General features: G+C 41.8%; 1 protein-coding gene across 1 annotated transcript in view; it reads right to left on the reverse strand.

Annotated features, from left to right (window-relative positions):
• The window catches only part of PRKCE (protein kinase C epsilon), a 299961-nt gene extending 281855 nt beyond the window's left edge, over positions 1–18106 (reverse strand). Inside the window, exon 1 of the mRNA XM_035561057.1 lies at positions 16969–18106. Within this exon, the coding sequence (XP_035416950.1) occupies positions 16969–17316 (348 nt within the window). The 5' untranslated portion in view covers positions 17317–18106. The remainder of the gene's footprint in view (positions 1–16968) is intronic.
• Positions 18107–18273: the final 167 nt, after the last annotated feature.

An 18273-nucleotide genomic window follows, 5' to 3' on the forward strand; every position in this document is an offset into this window, starting at 1 on the left:
ATCTTGTCAGAACTGAGAGCCAAAAGCTTACTGGAAATCAAGCAAGCTCAGCATTTCGCTGGAGACACTCAGCATCTCACAGGTTCAAATCCATACTTTTTAAAAGTCACTTCCTATTTGTCCTTTGTTTACCCTGGCTTATCCTGAACAGTGAGGCTTTCCGACACAGAGATAACTTTGGAAATGATTACTCTCATATTCTTTGATGATTTCAAAAGGCAGGAAAGAATCTCTCCCCTTTCCGAGGGCCACCCAGCTGAAGCAAAGAACATTACTTTTTTCAGGCATGCTAATAAGAGCCAGTAATAACTCAATTGAGTCGCCTTAGCCTTGACATATCCTTGCTTTTGTTCTCCTTGAATAACATATTTTCCTACTGTATCTGCTTTCACACAGGTATCATTCAGACAGCCCTAAAAGGGAGGCTGCCCAACATGTCCCCTTCCAGTCAATATAACCTCTTCCTATGACATGCATTCACAGCCTTAATGTGTTTTACCCACTATAACACTAGAAGTACAAGCACATTTGGATCAAGCCACTGGGAAACATGCTGTAACAAAGTAGGTCTTCAAATTAAGCTTTGTAGTGATTAAATATGTTAACTGTAATTAAAGCTGCTACCAGCCTCTCTTTCTCCAGGGAAAAAAGAACACACAGGTGGTAGAGAATAGCGTCTACTTTTCTAGATTCCTAGTAGTAAAGAAAATCAAGCATGGGTTGGACATATGTGCTGAAACAAATAAGGATAAATTATTTAATCCCTCCCTACCCTCATGTATTAAAGTTATTCTAAGCCAAAACCAACTTTCCATTTTTTTTTTTTTTTTTAAATCAGGCTATCACATCTCCACATCTCTGTCTTTCCTTGGCTATATCCTCTTTCTCTGAACCAGGATCCTTCACAGGAGTTTTTATAAATGTAGCCTGTCAGAATGATTTCTAAATTCTATCAGAAGAAGAAGTAAGGTACTTCTCATGTGAGGAGACACTAACAGCAACCGATGAAACAGTGACAGCAAGTACCACTGGGAGAGTAGAGTATAAGAGGAAAGAGGTATTGGAAAGGCAGTATCACGATAGCAGGGTTGAAGGAAAGTAGCATTGAGTTAGGGGGGCTGAAGGTACAAGCCCTGGAACATGGGAAGAGAGCTTTTGGACAGGGGGACTTCCGAGGCACAGAGGAGCTATCCGCCCTGGGTCTTTGATTACCCCTCTTACTGGCAACCCAGTTTTTGAGCAGAGATGCTGTCAGGACTGCTGGATATCTGTCCTACACACTCTCCTTTTTGCTGCTGAAACTTGTCAGCCTTGAGATGAACATCTAATGTACTACATTCATATTTTAAGAAGTGAGGACACAAATGTTAACTTCACATTGAAGTGGCGATGACTGATACAGTCTCACATTGTACAGTGGACCTGCCAACAATATTAATAAAGAAATCTGTATTCATCTAGTATTCATTCAATTCTAGCATTCATACAAAGCATTCTTTCTTAACAAAGCTCATACTTAATCAGTTTTGCTGCACCAAAAGGAAAGTAAACATGTTACACCAGGAGAATTCAAACAATTGTTTGTATTCAGGCACCATGTTTTCTCATGTTTGCATAATGATAGTGCAAGAAAAATATAGCTTCTCTGCAGCCAAAGGCATCACATTTTTATAGGCCTACAGTAAGAAATAAGGCTGTTAACTTACTCCCTGAAGCCACTATTCTGATGGAAATTCAGCAGCCAACTGTATTTGAAATCAGGCAGATCCAAGAGAAGACTACACTCTCAGAGTAGTGATTTCTTGCTGTAGATCATTGACCAATGTATAGCAAAGTCAATATTAAATTTTTCATGGCCATACAGGAATGCTTAAGCCATAAGTTTAAAGTCAATTCTCATGAACAGATGAAAATTCAAAGTAACTGAAGCCACGAGTTCATCACCTTTGTACTCCAGTGCCTTCGTGTCTACATTGTACCACAAAACTGATATTCCAGTCACTGACTACTTCTAGTGTGATGGACCATAACAATCCACTTTTTGACACTTTTTTCTGTAGTGTCTGGAGAATAACTTTCAGATGAAAAGACTAAGTAAAAACCTTCATTATGTTTACAAGTCCAGGTGTTAACTGTACACTGATAAGGAAGCTCGGTAATGTACACACAGCATCAAGAGACATAACAGAATGCCACTTCTCCACTGTGAAACGATTACAGCAGGTATACTGTGGTGTTCCCTCTCCTGATGTGAGCTCCAAATAGAGTAAATAACTACGAACTTTGCAAAGCTATTTCAAGTAACTAAACTGTCACCTCCTTTCAATTTCCACTGAATCCCTCTTTCTCAAATTCATAAAACCCCCATTGCTATAATCTGCATCAAATTTATCCCGCTCAGGTTCAATCCTGACGCGTAACGTGGTAACCCCAAGACACGTTAGCATATCCGGCCTACTGACTCTGTGGCTTTTTCAAAACCAGGGACAGCTTTATGTAAACCACAGGCCAGCAGTCTGCCAGGCAGGCAACACCAATCTAACTTTGCTGTATCTGTTTTATAAACACACTCAGGTGCTGGGCTATCAGGCCCTGCTGCCCAGCACAGCTGCTCCTCAGCACTCACCAGCTGCACTTACTCCTTCCTCACACAGCTCCAGCTGTATGATCCTCAGCCCGTCTGTAAAAACCTATCACTCCTACTGCTAGCATACAAGGCAAGTCCCTAAAAATGGAAAATTAAAGTTCTGTTTCTTCAGTTGAGTGATCCAAACAGAAGTGCATGAACAATCAAGCAACAAACCCTTCACCTTTATGTTTTGTCTGCAGTTGTCTTCTACCATATTAACTGCAGTTATGGGATTATAAATGAAATAAACCATGATGAGTTAGGATGACAACATACAGAGGTGCTTAGAACACTTAGTTCTAAATATAAAAGGGATTTGCATGTCCAAGTATTCAGTTCATTTGACAGCCTATGTACTACATTCGTGAGCAGACAGGCTCCATACATGAGATACTCCAAGTGTATGCATGCAGCATACCTCTGGATGGTAATTTTTTCGTTGTAACAGTAAAGCTGTTACTGCCCCCAAGTACTCATCCACAGCAGCCACCCAGCTTCAAAACACTGACTCTGCTTTGAGGGTCTGAAAGCCAGGTTTTATAGATCCATACCTGTACAGAGTGAGCTTCAGTGTCAAGAACGCAGCCAGACTGAGGCCCTGCGTTTCTGTTTGTTCACTGCAATTGAAGGAAAGCATCCCCACAATAAAGCAACTGCAGAATTAAAAAAGAATAAACTAATAAAAAAAGCAAACAAACAAAACCCCAACACAGTAGGCTGCAAAAGCTAAGCTACAAGAAGGAAATGGAAATGTGATGGTAAGAGTCCTTACTGTAGGAAAGCAGAACAAGAAGAATGCTGTATAGATGAGGAAGAAGCAGAAAGACAGAAAGAGAGATCTAACAGGTGTTAGTCAAGAAGCAGCCTCATTTCAGGTCTCAGCCTGAGGCTCCTCTCCGTACAAATGAGGATAACGATACCTACATTGCAAAGCTACGAGAAGAAAAACGTAATAAAGCTTGTGCCATCCTTCCAGGTGACATGGAGGAATAGATAGTTTCGCCATCCATTACACTTCCTCTTAGGAAAGCTGTGAAGATGACTACGCTCAAGATTCTCCAGACTCAGATATTTTGCTAATGAATTTCATTACTACCTAAGACAGATAAGATCTATGTATCACTACATGTAAATCTAAAGCAGACAAAGGCCTCTCCTGGAACCATTAATACAAACTCTTGGGCTATTCATTTTATAAGAAGATTTATATCTGTGTTATGAGTGAGTGTCCATCCCAGCGTTGCTTATTACTGACATCCTCATCTGTTTGAAGGAATTATGTGAATGGAAATAAAGGCAAAAATTACAGAGGAGAGAGGAGATAACACGTTATATCACAGGTAGACGCAGGACAACTAGGTGCATGAAAACTTGTCTGACCAGTTCACATCATGCAAGATTATGATGAAGTTCTTACACATTATCACATGGCTCACTAAGACTTCAGACCATAAAGTAATCAGGAGCAGGAGCCGTGCACTTTGTGCACTGTAAAAAAGAATTTGCCAACCTCACCTGTTACTACAAACACTGAGGAAAACAAAATAATACCAACAATAGCTATTTTCATGTTTTCACATGCTATGTCAGTTTGAAACTTTTTTTCAGTAAAGCCTGCTGCAAATAATTTCTTTGTGTAAGCCAGTATATTACAAAGTGGCTTCATATTGTTGACTGTTTTATTTACATGCTGCTTGGTTTGGCACACAACTTAAGCTTTAGCCTCTTTCTTTGCTGACTCATGTCAATAAAAACACTCCCTTAACTAGTCAGTTAGACAATCACTCCTTCTCCAGGAGCCATCAAATATATTTTTTTGAAGTTGGAATAACACCATTCATTTCTTTTGCATATTGCTGTTCCGAAAAGCATAGATTTGTATTTTGTTACGCGTTTTCTACAGCTTCTGTACTTCACTTCTATCTTGATATAAAGCTAGAAAAAAACTTTATAGATCTTATGTTGTAGTTTATTATCCGAAAGTGAGATAATAAGTTACCTGATTTTACAGCATAAGCTCCCTCAGGAAGGAACTATGAATTTTGTTTCTGCACTGCCTAAGACATTATGAACATTACCAAAGAGAAAATAATAACTCCTACATTCAAAACTGTCACCCTACCAAAACGTATGTATGCATCCACACACTGTGAAGGCTCCAGCACCTCACTCTTCTCTTACTGGGGATATCACTAGCATCACGTAAATTTTCACAGGTGCATAAAATGTCTCAGAGACATCCCATTATTTGCATCATAAAGTTGACTAACCATGCACAAAGGTGCTCTGCAGACCAGCACACTGGTGCCGGGACACAAAATTTACTTGCTAGTCTGCAAGCAGGGCACAGGACTGATTCACAGTTGCTGGAAGAGCTGCAGACATTTTGGCAGTTCTACAAAATATTCGGCCTGCAATTTGTCTTACTGATCATAGCCACAATTACACCCAGGTCGCAAACACGGGAAGCCTATACAGTCACAGCGGGAGATGGCCGCAGGGCAAAGAGGCTTCACCAGAACTGCCTCTATTTCTCAGCGTGCCTGCCTTCAATTTCAGAGGCTTTTTTTTGTTGTTGTTGTTGTTACCTCAGTCCTCCAGGAACAGTATAAAAGACAAAATGACGTTCTCACAATTCACATCTGATTATTAATCTTATTTTAAAAAATGTAAACGTTGAATTATATTAAGGATCTTGAAAGCTTTACGGTATTAGTAACACTGGTACAGCAAAATAGTGCTTGGCTGGAGAGTGTGCACACATTTTAAATAAAAAGTAATACTTGGGGCATGTTAGAGCCTGTCAGTTTGATGTCCAGAGTACATTAAAGGAAGGCTAGAGATTTTTTTTTTTTTCAAATATCCAGTGATTTACTATTGTTTTTATCAATGAAGTATGTCAGAGACAACTCTCTGAACAATATAAATTGGAAGAAAACAAAAATGCATGTACCAAACTGACAAGAAATCCCACAGAAAAAGACTGACCTTTCTGAAGAGCACACTCACAAGCAGTTCACCAGGCACTTGTAGACAGACTCAAAAAATTTCAAAACCAAGCTTACTACAGATAATAGACTGAAATAATCACTGATGGAAAGACAGCTGGGTAACATTTTCAAAAGAATGCTGAATTGGGAGCTTAAATTCTTCAGTGACTTCCACATATTTGCGAAATTTACAGCAGGCCTCAATTCTGAGAAATATGTAAAGTGCAGCATTAAACATACAAGGGATGGATATGTAACTACCCACCTCTCCAAGCATCTGGCAGCCCAGTGGAATCCCTGTGCACACAACTGAATCATACAAGCACTCTCAGTGGTTTCAGGAACACAAGATACCACTTAAAGAAATTCCCTTTAAAATTAGTACAAAAACATCAGCTTTTAATTGGCATGTAGGCCGAATTAAGTCCTGCCTGCCCCCAGTCAATAGCATATGGCAGACACTACAGACTTAAACCTTTTTTGTATTTTTAAGGTATTTTTATTTTTTCACTTACTCACACATCTACTTACCAACAAAACCAACAAAGAAAATGTTTTGCTTTTTGCGCTGTCCATGTCTATGACAAACAGAGCGCGACTGCACTGATCTATTTTTCTATACCATAATACTGTTGGAAAGTGAGTGCCTTTAAAAAGGATCAGGACCCCACATCCCTATCACATGATAGGCAATATAAGAACCCGTACCCGAGGCATCTTGCAACAAACGGACAAAACAGATGAAAGGAATTGTGTGAACCGGCAAGGAAAGAGCACCTAAAGAGATAGCAGGAGTTTGTGTAGGTGATGGTGTCTGGACTGATAACGCAGCAGGGAATTGTTAAAAATCAGTCTAGTTTATTTTTTATTGTAAAACCTTTTATGTGGCCTTATAAAAAATGCATATGCAGAGCCACTTCCTAAATGTGACCACTAAACCAATATTCTTTTTAACTTAATGGACTTCACTATATATACATAAAAATAAAGTATTGCATAAAGGTCACCAGAAAGAGCTACAAGGCAAGGCTTTGCTCTTTTTTTTGGTGAAAAGTGCTGTCACTTGCTTCTGATACAATGGGTAACATTGCTACAAAATCATGGTAAGAGGTTAATAAAACTCTTCTTGTTTCTTTCCTCCTCTCAGAGCCTTGACACGGCTCTGAGAACTGGCTGGCACAAAGAGCACAGGAGTGGAATGAAACTTAAGGCAGCTTATCTCAGCCCAGTGACATTAGTACTTATCATTAACCCTATATATTGTGCCTGTGTTTGATTACTGCACTGGCAGTGCTCTACCCCACTACTGATAAAGAAAAAAGCTCCAATGTAATAATACAGTTAATGACAGCTTTCATTGAATTACATGGAAAAATCCTGTAGTTCCCTAAGAGGGGGTGATCTCAAACATTCTTAAAGCAATATGGGATACTCGGAAATGCCTAGAAATTTGGGAACCAGGGACTAGATCATAAGTGCTGTCAGCTCTTTGAGGAGAAACACTACATTGTACAGAGCATCAGTATCTCCACAGAGCTGGAGTAAAATTTCCACTATTGCCTCTCCCCTTGAGATTTTGAGTTAGGGACACCAAGCAAAGCTGAACCAATGTAAGTATTGTCGTACTATTTCAACCTGCTTTCTCTTGACTTGTGCATGGACTGTAACTTTTTGAAGACGGAAACCATAATTTTGTTTAATAATAACAATAATAATAAAAACAATATCAGGTATTTTCTGTGATTAGGAGATGCTCCAAATTCCAATAGTCAGTACCAATTAAAATTTTGTAACACTGTTTCCATTGCTTGGGAAAGTCCAATTTCCAGTGTCTGATCATCTTCCCTCAACACCCCACTGACTACTAAAACCAGAGAATTTTGCTTGAAGCTCAAAGCTACCATACTACATTTCTTTCTTCAACCACTTCTGTAGTGTAACTAACTGGAAATTCAGTGCATCACTTCTGATTGAAGATAACTGCTCAGACAGCCACTGGTCTGTTGGGTTACTTCCCTGCTGCTTGCTGAGAAGTTCAGTGGGGATATGCTGGGGATGAGAACTGCCGGGCAAAACTCTGAGAGCTTTGGGCACTGAAGGTGCTTCTAAGTCCTACTGACATGAGGAGCTCACTGGTCCACCGGAGTGACAAGGAGAGGGAGCGATGGAGTGACGGGAATAAAAGCAATAAAGATATAGAGGGAAGCAATAACAAGAAAAATGAAGGAAAAGCTAAAACTGGCAGCTGGGACACAAGGACTTGGTGATAGCAGTTGATTGAGGAGAAAAGAAGTGGGTCATGAGCTCAAATGCTCTAGAGGTGCCAATCCAGAGTAACAGGAAAGAAAAAGGCAAGGAAACTCAGAAGGAAAGGAGAAAAAAAAAAAAAAAAAAGATTTCTCAATAAATCCAACTAGAACCACGTAAGAAAAAGAACAAAGTGATTGCAGCGCATGTGACATTGAGCCTTTCCTTTTCCAAACCATTCTCACTCGTTGCTTTCATTGACTGTGGATCAACCTCTCCTTGAAGTAAAGTGAAGTTGACAGATGCCACAAAATCTTATACAATAAGTAAATACAGTCCCAGCAAGACTGTATTTGCAATAGGTCTCTGTAGAGATCTATAGCAGGGCATTCCATTCACGTAGCCTGCTAGCATTGCAAACAACAAAATTTTATGCAATCCTGTAAAGGTCATTCTATCATTTCTTGACCATCTTGAATTCAGAAGAGAGAAAGAAAGACAGAGAATTAGCAGCACGAAGCCAGAACAGATGATGAAACTGAAAGAAAACAAGGAAGGAGAAAACACTATGTCATGCTGGCTTCTATGCATGAAACAAAGCAATGTAATTACAACCATTTCCTCATCACCTTTGCAGAATATGCACCAGTCTTCACTTCAGGTCTCCACCACCACTGTGTCTGCTTCATTGTTACCCCTTCACTATTTATCTAAAGATACTTATAACTTCTAACATTTGGCAAGGCAATATATTTTTAATCCTATCAAAAAGGCCAACTTCCTAAAAAACGAAAGCTTCTAAAATGTGCAAGAAATCCTGGTCACCCAGAATAAGAAGCCTGATACGTATTGATACTGTTGAGTACTGAAAGATACTAAGTTTGAAACACAATTTAAGTTTGCCTATGCTTCATTTAAGGGAATTGTATATAGAGGTATGATGAGGGCTGGCTGTTCAAACAATAGAGACATGAAATTTATTTGGTAACATCTAGCCATTATTTATGCCTTTTTGTTCCTGCCTGTGATGAAATTGCCCAGCAGGACACCAGAAACAACCAAAATGATCCTATTGTCTGTAACAATTAAATCAACTCAAGTTAGCTGATATAACACAGAAATGGCTGCCTGCAAGCCTCTGATGGAATCAAACTTTGCCTCTTTTAATTCTAAAAGCAATGGTCTTTCTTTACTTCTGTTCCTCAACAATTCAAGCCCTAAAGAGTTCTGTGGGGGGAGGAAAAAAAAAGAAAAAGAAACTCACAGAACTATGTAGTATGTCTCTAATGCTGCTTCCAATAAAATAAACATTAAAACTCCTGTTAGATTTAATGGCAATGTGCCAATATCACTAGGTTTTTCAGCTGTGCTGTTCAGACTCATGTGAGATTTTGGTTTCTGTAATTTCTGTTAAATCAGCAATGACAATTTATTTTGTTTTTTTTTAACTCATAGAGGTATATAAGCAAAAGGACACTCAGAAATCACCTTTACTAGCAATTCAAGCCACTGACTGTGACTAATGATCAGAGTAGGTAACAATTCTGCAGACGTTCTTAAATCCCATTCATTTGCATTTTGCTTTACTACAGTATAGTATAAAGTAGATAACTATCATTAAAGTTACCCAATCTCTAAAATTATTTAGAAGTTTTACAGTTGCAGTTTCATACTTAATATTGCCGAATATACATCTAAAATCTTCTAGTGACTGCCTGCCAAACAGGAAAGCAGTTGCTTACAAAACATGAGGTTGAAACTTCTTGTCAGCCTTCTGCAATGACCGCTTTGCCCTCAGCTGGTAGAATCCCCTGTAACTGCTTCAATCTGCATGACTCAAAAGGGCAAGTGAGATAACCCCGCTCTTAAGATCTTACTCAGTCTAGCTTCTTGCAAGAGACAAAAGGGTTGGTTTGTTTCCCCCTCCAAACTGGCTGTTTTCCAAGCTGTCTTTGGACTTCTGATCTTATTCCATATCCAGACAGTTCCAGGCCTACCTTTCCATGTGGACGCAGGGAAAGTCTCTTCTCAGTCCTCTCTGACCACAGACTTCCCATTATCAGCATACCCTGTCATTTCCAAAACCTCTCTTACCATGAACTGGATGGAATAGATGTCTTTCTCTGTCTTACAGTCTAGTAACTGGAGTAAGAGAAAGGGGATTAAGCTAGTACTGGATAAAGCAGAAACGAATTCAAGCATCCAGTGCCAAGCAGAAAGGATCTCACCTCCAACATTTTATAAAATGAATTCACACACACACCCCTTCAAAATCTGAAAACCCCAAACCAGTTTGTTTAGATGGAAGTTTAATTAGGGAGTGGAAACTAACTGTACTTAGAGGCCAAGTCCTACAATTCCAACTTAAATCCTCATTTCAGCAGTATTTAAAGAACTCTGGATGGGGAAGGCAGAGATTTAGTTTTGATGGCTGAGGAAAGCAGAAACCGGGCTTGCATATGCAAGATTTGCAGAAGAATAATAAATCAGTAAGGGTAAAATGAAAGTAAAGGATGTCGTTAAATGGTATTTATTCTCAGTTTTCCCTTGGAACACAGGCCCCAGTTCAGGAAAGAATTTAAACACGCCTGCATGAAATGCAGTGAACCCAATGAACCCAGTGAGCTCAGTGGTTTGCTCACAACCATGAAGTTCTGCACAGGGTCTATGGAACCGCCTGAGCTGCAGTAGTGATATCCACTGTCTGAAAACTGGCTCAAGAAGACGACGTAGGAATTGTTGTCATCAGATTTGGACATTTCTAAAAGCCCAGCTTAGAACTGATATCTGTGAATTGGACTCCATTACTGGCAGCTTCATTCTGCAGCCACTTTCTATAGAGCTCAGTAGAAGCGCTTTCGTCACCAGGAACTCAGTACCAGCATTGGTATTAGCAGCAGTAAGAGGAGGTTCTGCCTAGCTGAAGGGTCAAATCCTGACCTACAAGTAATTCAGCACTAAGCAAAAGCCATGTTTGACTACACACTTTCCATGCCCTGAGCAATTTTTTCAGGACCTAAGTGAGACTGAAAGCTACGCACTGAGCAAAGCAAGAAAAAAAAAAAAAAGGAAAAAATACAGGTCAGTGAGCAACAGAAGGCCATCAACTAAACTAGTCAATTTGCCTATGCCAGCTCATCCCTGTCTCTTCTACATGTGCAGCTTTCTGCTGCTGCCAAAAGGGCAGCTGGAGGATGTGGGGCAGCAGCAACTATTCATAATCCTCCTCCAGGTTTTTCTCCATGCCTCATCTCTCCATTTCCCCACATTGCCCTTTCCCTCTCCCTGCAGCAGTAGCTGCGGAGGCAGCGTTTTCCCCCTCTACGGCTCCTCAGCAGGCTGGGAAGTACTGCAGGTGAGCAGGAGCTGCTGCTAGGAGAGAATATTTCTAGCAGGGAGTAGGAGTAGCCTTGTGCAGCTGCAGAAAGGGATTGATACGAGGGAGTGGGTGAGCTGCGTGGCGACTGTACCACATCCCCAGCAGAGAGGGAAAAGAGGAGGCACAGGAGGGAGACAGGCCGGGGGAGAAGGCGAGGAAGCCCCACCCTGTGCAAAGTGCTTTCCAAAATCTCCCATCTCCTCTTCTCAGCCACCCACCCTCACAACTACAGGAGTCCCTGCGAAGCCCTGCCGCTCCCTGCTAACTCTCTCACGCTCACGTCCCAGGCCTGACATATACCTTGCCCAGTGACATCCTTGTAACGCAGAAATCCATCAAATGGGACAGCAATTCCCCTTCCATTTCAACAAATACTCTTCTGATAACAACGCTCTTCAGCAGCTCACAAACTGCAGTTTAGATGAGATGTAAAGCTTTCACAAGCTGCATCCTAGGCCTTTCAACACCATCAGCACAGATGAGTTCAGCTAGTAGATGAAAATAAAAATGAAAATACGCAACCATCACACTCTGCTAGCCCAACGACAACCTTCAACAGTGTAAAGAGCAAGCAGAGGTTCACGTGCAGGCTGACCTGTGACAAAATATCACCACTCTGCTCTCTGCCCACCAGCTATAGCAGATCACCTACCGACTAAAATGAGGTGCCACTTCAGCAAAAGAAAAGGCAGAAGGCTATTAAACAAACAAACAATCCCCCCAAACACACTCTGATAAGCCCTTAACCAGTCTTCCCAGTTAATTCAGACAGGAGGAGCTGGAAGGAAATGGTTTATTTCCCAAGTAAATGGACAGCTCACGGGACTGAGGACTCAGAGGTGTTTTAATCCTTGTCCTGCTACTGCCCTCCTTCTCAATTCCTGAAACAGAAGAAACAATACTGACATTTTTCTAAAGTGCTTTTGGATTTTCTAACGTATGGCATGCTTGTTACTGTTACTGCCAGCCATTTCAAAGCCAGGAACTGTTGTCTATATTCTGCCTTGCATCTGCTCCTTACGTCAAACACCTCTGACGAGAGGTCAGCACCACCACATTCAGCACTGCATTATCCTGGGTGCCTAACTTTAAGGGCTGCAGCTTGGAGACCCAAGACACAGTATCTCCAACAGGAAAATTTCATCAATGGTATGCTGTAAGCATGATGCAAAAACACGTACCTCAACAGCTCAATGAGTATGTAAAGCTGTGCATTTTCCCCATTTCATTTCCCCTAACTCGTCGTCAAATTGTTATTGAGATGTAAAATTAATTCATAATAAACTTGCTATATGCAAGTGGCACAGCTGCATGACTAACTTCACATTAATGAAATGGAAATATGGAAGAATGTTTTTAAAAGTACGTTTGAAAAGATCCTAAGAATCAGCACTGAAAGAAAAAAAAAAAAAAACTAGAATGGCAGACATTTAAGACTAGTAAAGAAAATCTCACTGAAATCTGTGTTTTAATTCTTTCCTGACAGCATTAGGAATTTTTTTTAAGACAGCAGAAAATTAAACTTGTTTCATTAACCTAAATATAGCTATAAAATATTTTCAGTGGAAATAGAGGCTTTTCTTGATAAATGTTGTGATGTTACAACTGATTCAGTAAGTTCTGCTACTCAGCCTACAAAAGGATTTCTTAGGACGACTCAATAGGTTTTCTCGTGCACAGTCAGGCTAATGGCTAAGACCCTTAGATGGAGTCCTTGGCATCGGTCCAGTTACACTGATTTCATCTATCGTCAACTCTGAAAAGTGGACATGAACTCAGAACCCATATTACCAATCATCCAAACACATAAACATCGATCGTTCTAATTCACAAAAGTATAACCACAAGGCTAAATGTTAAAGGAATTTTCCTTCCTGATTTAAATTCTACTGATAAAAGTGTAGCTCTGTCACCAACTCAGCTGCAACATTTACGTATGCCAAATGTAAGAAAACTAGATCAAGACATGCTTCGTTATTACATGAATCACCGAACTCAGAAGATATAGCTAAAGCTTGCAAGTTAAGCTAGGCTTTTTTTTTCAGTGAGAACTTTCAGGTTGCTTATTGTTTTGCATTTCACATTTACCAAAATGTAAGTTCACCAACATCCTCTTGAAAATGCCTTGTGCCATTCTGTATAATGTTTCATTGGCTTATAGAAAAATCTGTAATCCAAAGCTCTTTTTAAAACTGCAGTGTAGCCACTACTAAAAAATCTGCAAAACTGACACTTTAACCGTGCTATGTCTGTATTGATGCACCACTGGAAAAGCAGCCATCTTTTTAATTGTCACTATACCTTTTTTAGAAACCAAAACAGTTTTTTTTTTATTATTATTATTGATCTTCCTTTAAAAAAAAACTCTCTGTATTTTGTTTAAAAGCTTCCATCTGGTAAAATATGAACAACTGTGTTAGGCCAGAACTTCAATCTTTCTGCACATATATGTTCAGGGAGTATACATACCATAAGGTTAAAAATCATTTTTGCAACTGCTGAATACTCTGCAGACAAAAGAAACCAGAATTTTGCACATTTATCTTACTCGTCCTAACACAATAGACGCTATCATGATTTCAAGCTTTGTACTTGTTTATCATTAGTGTTTCCACTGTAACCATGGCATCAGTATATAGCACAGGCTTAACAGTGAGAAAAATACCCAGTATTTTCCTAAAAAACTCATCTCTTAGAAAACATAGAGGGATGTGCACAATGGCAAAGAATAATCAAAGTAGGTAAGCTGGCTAAAGAGAGGAATAGTCTCATTTTAGGGGGAAAAAAAAGAACCAAAACATTATTTCTCTGAAAGCCCTTTTTTCATTTTGGACTTCTGACAAGAACCTAGAAATATGTTACGGGATAAGTCACATAACCTTGAGCCTGGTGCAGACATTATAAAACAAATACTGAAATTTCCTTACAAAAATGCATGCAGTATTATACGATATTGAATGCATTAAAGCTATTAATATATTGACAAGAGCTGTTCTCAGCATACGAGCTTTTTCTCAAAGCTATTTAAAAAGTGACAGTCCAGTCCTGCAAGAACTGTTGCATCATTCTGAAGGCAAAAAGGGGCAGCAATGCAATTACATTGAATATACTCAACAAGTGCACGGTTCCCCATTCCAATTTTTGGGACTCCTTGAAGGGACGCCCTCAGAATGGCATAAAAATGCTTTATAGTCTCCAGGAGCATTTCTTAGGTTGCAATTGATATTTCAGGCAAGGAGGAATGAGCTCCTGTGATAGCTGCTTTTAATTTGCTTGCTATAAAGTTGAGGAAAGAGTACTAGAAAAATATCTGGTTTAAATGCCAAGAGTGAAATGAAGGAATTAGCCCTCTTATTAAACAGAACAAACTGACTGTGATGTGCCCAGTCTTAGTCTTACGTTGGTTTAGGCCATGTGCATTTTCCTCATCCTGTGAAAGCCATTCAACTACTTCGTTTCAGAGAAGACTTCTTTTTTTTGCAAGTTTTCATACAGACTCCAGACACCGATGAAGATACCAATAAATCTATGTGCTTCACTATACACTCTATAGAGATGCTATGGCCACAGGCCTCGATTTAACTCAGTGAAATCAGATGAAAAAACAATGTGATTTTGTAAAGGCCAGTTCTCTGACGGTCCCTACCTATTAAAAATCCAATAAACACAGTCAGTATTACAATAAAAATGACATATTCAGTAAATTGGAAGATTTGGGAAAAGGTAAAGAACAATCCCATAAATGCCTGCCCCCCAACTCCAACTGTGATAGGGTGGTGTTCTCTGTGCATTACATGCACTACACAAACACAATCCACACTGTGGAGACTTACAGCACACACACAAACAAGAAGTAAATGATGCTTCAGAAACCGTATTACAATGAGCTAACCAATTAGGACCCAGAGCCATCTACTCAACTCTGTCACATCAACAGACAACAACTGTAGTCACTCCCTTGTCTCCTCCCACCCAGTAAATGCTGGACAGCAATGAATCCTGGTGCAATAAAATACAGCATTTATCTGATTCAGCTATGTAGTTCCTTCCAGATTGTGTTTACAGAGGGCCTCAATCTGTTAAATTCCACTATTTATCTAGGGAACATGTTTGGACGTTTTGATTTCACCTTAAAAATCAGAGTCAGGATGTACCCTCACACACCAGCCCATCAAAAATCAAACTTGGCATCTGTAACCTGCGAGGTCCTTCCAGATCTGGCAACAAACTCTGAACGGGTACCATACACAGAAAGAACATATGTAATTATTCCTTCACTAAAAATCTGTGATGACATCCTCGTCCCATTGGCCTCAAAGATGAAGTGTTTACAGAAGGACCACTACTTGATTATCATTCAATCCAGGTAAAAGACATCTGCAATACTGCTGCATTTGCCTTTTCCTGATTTGGCAATTTTTTTCTTTGCCTATTGCCCAGTTTTACAATCCAAGCTTACTAACATGTAGCTTGTATTGAGCATCAGAATAATCTAGATCTTAATTGTCACGATGTAACATACGTAGCAGAAGTGGGCAATATTTTAAATTCGTAAACATTAAAGTTGTAACAGTAAAGTTATTCAGCTCTTAATCAGCATAAACAGAGCACAATTCTTTCACGCCTTTCCATTGTTCTGATATCTCTTTCTAGCACTGCTTTAAGTAAAGAAGCTCCAAAGGACACATGAAACTCTGAGCTGTTAACTCTTGCTGTTTTCACTTTGGTCCTGGGTTCTTTGTTTGCCAACAAAACATTCCCCTGCCTAGTATCTTTGACCATAATAAATAAACACGAAAAGACAAGCATAAACATTTCAGACGGCTGGTCAAGCAGGGCGCATTTAAAAATCAGAAGATAGCTAACATCACTCTATTGCACATCTCATATAAAGAATATACCATTTAACCGTTTAACTGCAGAATTGTGCATATTCATGTTTCCTGTGCTTCTTTTTGTTTTATTTTCCAGTGTTAAATCACAGCACCTGAGGCTGTCAGACCAAGGATTTTCCAGCTTTTTTGCACCCCCACTGAGGCACGTTTGCCTCTGGGTCTTTAAGATGCAGTAGAAGCTGTTAAACACATTCTGCATGCAGGCAGCAGAATTTGCCTGGTTGGGGCCAAAATCCACCAGAACCCTTTTATCAATTTCAGGCATTTGAAGAAGCACTGCATTAGGTCTATGCACAAAGGTCCAGACCATCTAGGGGAAGAAGGAGCATCAGCATCGTTGCAGTCAGCTTTCAAGCGATACGAGGACCCCAAAGCATCTCGGATCAGAGGTCAGACCTGCATTTTTAAGGCTTGTCATGACCTCGTCATGGCTTCGTCAGTTCACACTGAAGCAAAGAACTCAGTCTAAGAGCTGGCTCTGGGTTTTCCAGTGATGCTCTGTACAGATGTATTTGGTCGGCGGGTTTCAAACACAGTAAGACAACAGGACTTGTGTTTATGTAACATAATTTCAGGACCTGAAGAGGTAATTACACATCTCTTACTTAGATGCACCCTATTTTTCTTTCTTCCTGTGTCTATGGACCACATGCATTAGATGCACAATAACCATGGCTATCTCAGTATAACAAAGCGTGGAAATAATGAAAAGCCTCCAGAGCCATTACATGCCCTTGGCAACCTAGCTCTGCAATACAGATGTTGCACCCAGAGCGGTGCCACTGAACATCATGTGCACACGTCCGTATCTGCGGCGCGAACACTCACCCAGTCCTCAAAGTGGCGGCTCCCGTTCTGCAGCAAGTCCTCAAACTGGATAGTGCAGTTAGCTACAAAATCGTCGTACCCGATGGGGGCATCGTGGAAAACAGCCATCTCTATCTTCCTGCCGTTGCAAACGTCGGTGACAAATTCATCGTTCCAAGCGGGACTGTTGGTCTTCTGCTTGGTGGAGGTCTGCCCGATCCTGGAGTCGTCCACATTGAGGGCTATGTAAGGGTCCAGCAGAAAGGTCTGTGGCCTGGGACCCACCGCATGCCTCAGTGACCACGCCGTGGGTTTCAGATTCACTGCCTCACAGATCTTGATTTTCAGCAAGCCATTGAAAACCACCATGGCTGGACGGCTGCACTTTTCCTGGGATCAAACACTCGCACAACGCGCTCGCACAGAGAGGGAGGGAAGGAGGGAGGGAGGAAAGGAGGGAAGGAGGGAGGGAGAGAAGGAGGGGAGCAGGGAAGGAGGTCTCGCCAATAAATAGGGGGGCAGGTCTGAGGGGGGGAGCGGGGCGCAGCGCGGCTCCGACCCTCGCCGTGCCGCTACCTCTGGTTATTTAGCCTTTGCTCTTGCGACACCCAGTGAATGCATTTATTTTCTCGCCCGTGTTTCTAACGGAAAACAAGGGAGGGGGGCCGCAGGGGAGGGGGAGGCGTCGGCGGCTGCACAAACCCCCCCAAAACCCGGGCAGGGCAGAGCCGGGGGGCGAGCGAAAGCCTCCTCCCTCCTCCTAGACCATAATCCCGGCTCGGGCCGTGCGAGGGAGGCAGCGCCGCGACCCGAGGCTCCCGCACACGCCAGCCCTGCCCCGGAGCAGCACCGCACCACTCCACGCACACACACAAACACCCGCACGAATCACCAGCACCGGCCGCCCCCCCAGCCCTGCCTACGGCACAGCCTCCGCTCAGCAGCAGCAGCCATCCACCCGGGGACCTTCCATCCGCGCCGCAGCCCGCAGCAGCGGCGGCAGCAGCAGCACCGGCAGCAGCCCCCGCGCCTCCTCCTCCTCGTCGTCCTCCGCCAAGGCCGGGGACCCAGCGCGGCCACCCCCGCGCATGGGGCGCGGAGCGGTGCGGAGCGGGGCTCGGCGGGCTCCGGCTGGGCGGCCGCCGCCCTGGCGATGGGCAGAGCCGCCGCCTCCCTCCCTCCCTCTGTCCGTCCTTCCCTCCCCGCCTCCCGCCGCCGCTCCGCCGCTCGCTCCCGTGCAGGAAATGCGCAAAAGACGTCAGTGTGAGAGTGTGTGTGTGTGAGTGAGTGACTGTGTGTGTGAGTGTGCGAGGGGAGTGTGCCAGC

The sequence above is a fragment of the Cygnus atratus genome, chromosome 3, assembly GCF_013377495.2.
Source record: "Cygnus atratus isolate AKBS03 ecotype Queensland, Australia chromosome 3, CAtr_DNAZoo_HiC_assembly, whole genome shotgun sequence".
Lineage (NCBI taxonomy): Eukaryota > Metazoa > Chordata > Aves > Anseriformes > Anatidae > Cygnus > Cygnus atratus.